This window comes from Ailuropoda melanoleuca, chromosome 20 (genome assembly GCF_002007445.2).
Source record: "Ailuropoda melanoleuca isolate Jingjing chromosome 20, ASM200744v2, whole genome shotgun sequence".
NCBI classification, from domain to species: domain Eukaryota; kingdom Metazoa; phylum Chordata; class Mammalia; order Carnivora; family Ursidae; genus Ailuropoda; species Ailuropoda melanoleuca.
This window is the reverse complement of record NC_048237.1, coordinates 210709-213311: the sequence shown is the minus strand read 5'-3', so window position 1 is coordinate 213311 and position 2603 is coordinate 210709. Positions and strand designations below refer to the sequence as shown.

The following is a 2603-nucleotide window of genomic DNA, read 5'->3' as shown; positions in this document are numbered from 1 at the left end:
TATTATGATGAGGACTGAGTAATGTTTAGAATTGTTCAATCACTAAATTGTACACCTGAAAGTGATATAACACTGTATGTTAACTACATTAGAATTAAAATTTTAAAAATTAAAAAATAAAATTGAATAAGGTTACAGAACAGAAAAAACAGAAGGTTGTATTAAGTTTAAAAGTGAACATAGAGGTATTTACATAAATTCAAGAGGCTAAATGTAGGAAAATATTGATGGACCGATATACTATTGGTTTATTTTTGTATTATGCCATAAAAACTCACTGAGACAGGTCACTAGTTAAATATATTGAAAAAAAGTTCCCATATAATTAACAGGCAGTGTTATATTAGTTTCCATTTGCAATACAGTGATTCATCAATTCTAAACATTACTCAGTGCTTATCATGATAAGTGTATTCTTAATCCCCTTCACTTATTTTACCCATCCCCTCATCTATCTCTCCTTGAACAACCACTGGTTCTCTATATTTAAGAATCTGGGTTTTTTTGTTTGTTTGCTTATTTGTTTTGTTTCTTAAATTCCACCTGTAAGTGAAATAATATGGTATTTTTTTTATTCTGACTGACTTATTTTACTTAGCATTATACTCTTTAGACCCAACCATGTCATTGTGAACAGCAAGATTTCATTCTTTTTTATGGCTGAGTAACATTCCATTGTGTATAACATGTATACCATGTCTTCTTTATCCATTCGTCTATGGATGGACAGTTGGATCACTTCTATATCTCAGCATTTGTAAATAATGCTACAATGAACCTCGGGGTGCATATATCTTTTCTAATTAGCATTCTCATTTTCTTTGGGTAAATACCCAGTGATGGAATTACTGGATCACATGTAATACTTTAACTTTTTGAGGAACCTCCATACTGTTTTCTGTGGTGCCTGCACCAGTTCGCATTCACCAACAGGGCATGAGGGTTCATTTTCCTCCATATCCTTGTCAACACTTGCTTCTTGTGTCTTTGATTTTAGCCATTCTGACAAGTGTGAAGTTTATAGAAATAGTTTTAAGGATACTTATATTAAAATAATTCACACAGTGCTAACATTAAAACTCACATGGTACCAGAAGCTGTTGTTTAACTGGATTTACCCCAAAGTGAGTTACACTCTGAGAAATGTCTTAGACTTTATGTTTAGCTCTTATCTTTACTATTATTCGAGGTAGTTAATACACTTTAAATTCCTAATCCTTGTCTTGTACACTCTGAAAAGTCACTAATACCCAGCTAAGTTATGTGTCTTTAAAGACACATGCTGCATTCTGACAAGGTAGACTTCCTTCAAATTTGAATCTTCTTTATTGGTCAATATGTCTCATAGAAAATTATTGGATTATAGCATTAATACCCAAAGCAATCTATGATGTCTGTTACATGTGTAAGAGTTGCTTCAACTCAGTAATGCACAATAGACTCTGTCTTCTTTTTAGAAATTGAATTACATATAGAAGGACTAATGGGCTTAGATACTAAAATTTCACTTACTTGATATTTAACTCAAAACAAAATTGAATCCACTTGCTAAAACATATTCCTGAATAAGACTACTGCATCTTGTGGTGAGTAGTGTTTAAGATGATAGTAGTAGTTTCTTAATAAAACTTAAGTTGTGGACCAATATGTCACTCATGTTTTATTAAGGTAAGTTGCACTTGAGAGATGGAATTGAACTCTCATTTACATTTTATGAACACCGTGTTTGGTCCCAAAGATATTCCTCAGAGCAGTCTTCATCTCCTTTTTTCTGAGGCTATAAATTAGAGGATTGCAAAGGGTGTTATCACAGAATAAAATAAGGTAATGAATTTTTGAATTTTCACTGGGTGTCCTGATCCAGGACTAATATACATCACCATAATGGAGCCATAAAACAGGATGACAACAGCCAAATGAGAAGCACACGTGACGAAAGCCTTGTGTTTTCCAGCCCATGAGGGCATCCATAGCACAGTCAGAATCACCAGAGCATAGGAGTAAAGAATAAAGAGGAAGGTCCCAATCATGAAAATAGCATTGAAAGTAGAGTAAATGAGCTGAGTGATGGTGTCTTCAGAACAAGACAGCGTCATCGGTGGGACAGGATCACACAAAAAATGGTTGATGGTATTTGGGCCACAGAAGGGCAACTGTGAAATGAGAACAATTGGGGTTAGGGAGAGGATGACCCCACCTGACCATCCGAAGATGACAAGGCCGGTGTACAGCTGTTTAGTCATGATTTGTGGGTAATGTAGAGGATGAGAGATGGCAAGGTACCTCTCAAAGGCCGTGATGCAAAGGAAGAAGCCCTCATAACACCCAAAAGAGAAGAAGTAGAACTGTGTGAAACAGCTCACAAAGGAGATAGACTTGCTTGTGGACAGGAAATTGGCCAACATAGTAGGGATGGTCGTGGTGACATAACATATTTCTAGGAGAGAGAAATTGCCCAAGAAGATGTACATGGGGGTGTGAAGATGCCGGTCCCACGGCACAGCATAGACGATGGCCGTATTCCCCATCAGAGTCAGGATGTAGACTACTGAGAAGAGCCCAAAGTAGAGGAGCTGCATTTCTGGGCTTGAGGGAAAGCCCAT

At 36.3% G+C, this 2603-nt stretch overlaps 1 protein-coding gene across 1 annotated transcript; it reads right to left on the bottom strand.

The window, feature by feature from the left end:
* Positions 1 to 1784: 1784 nt before the first annotated feature.
* On the bottom strand, positions 1785 to 2603 carry LOC109488792 (olfactory receptor 11G2-like). Its single transcript, XM_019794037.2, has one exon. The coding sequence runs from the start codon at positions 2601 to 2603 to the stop codon at positions 1785 to 1787; it is 819 nt and encodes a 272-aa protein (XP_019649596.2).

Excerpts from the sequence above, each read along its gene's own strand:
- LOC109488792 (XM_019794037.2), bottom strand. The coding sequence starts at position 2,603 with ATGGGCTTTCCCTCAAGCCCAGAAATGCAGCTCCTCTACTTTGGGCTC.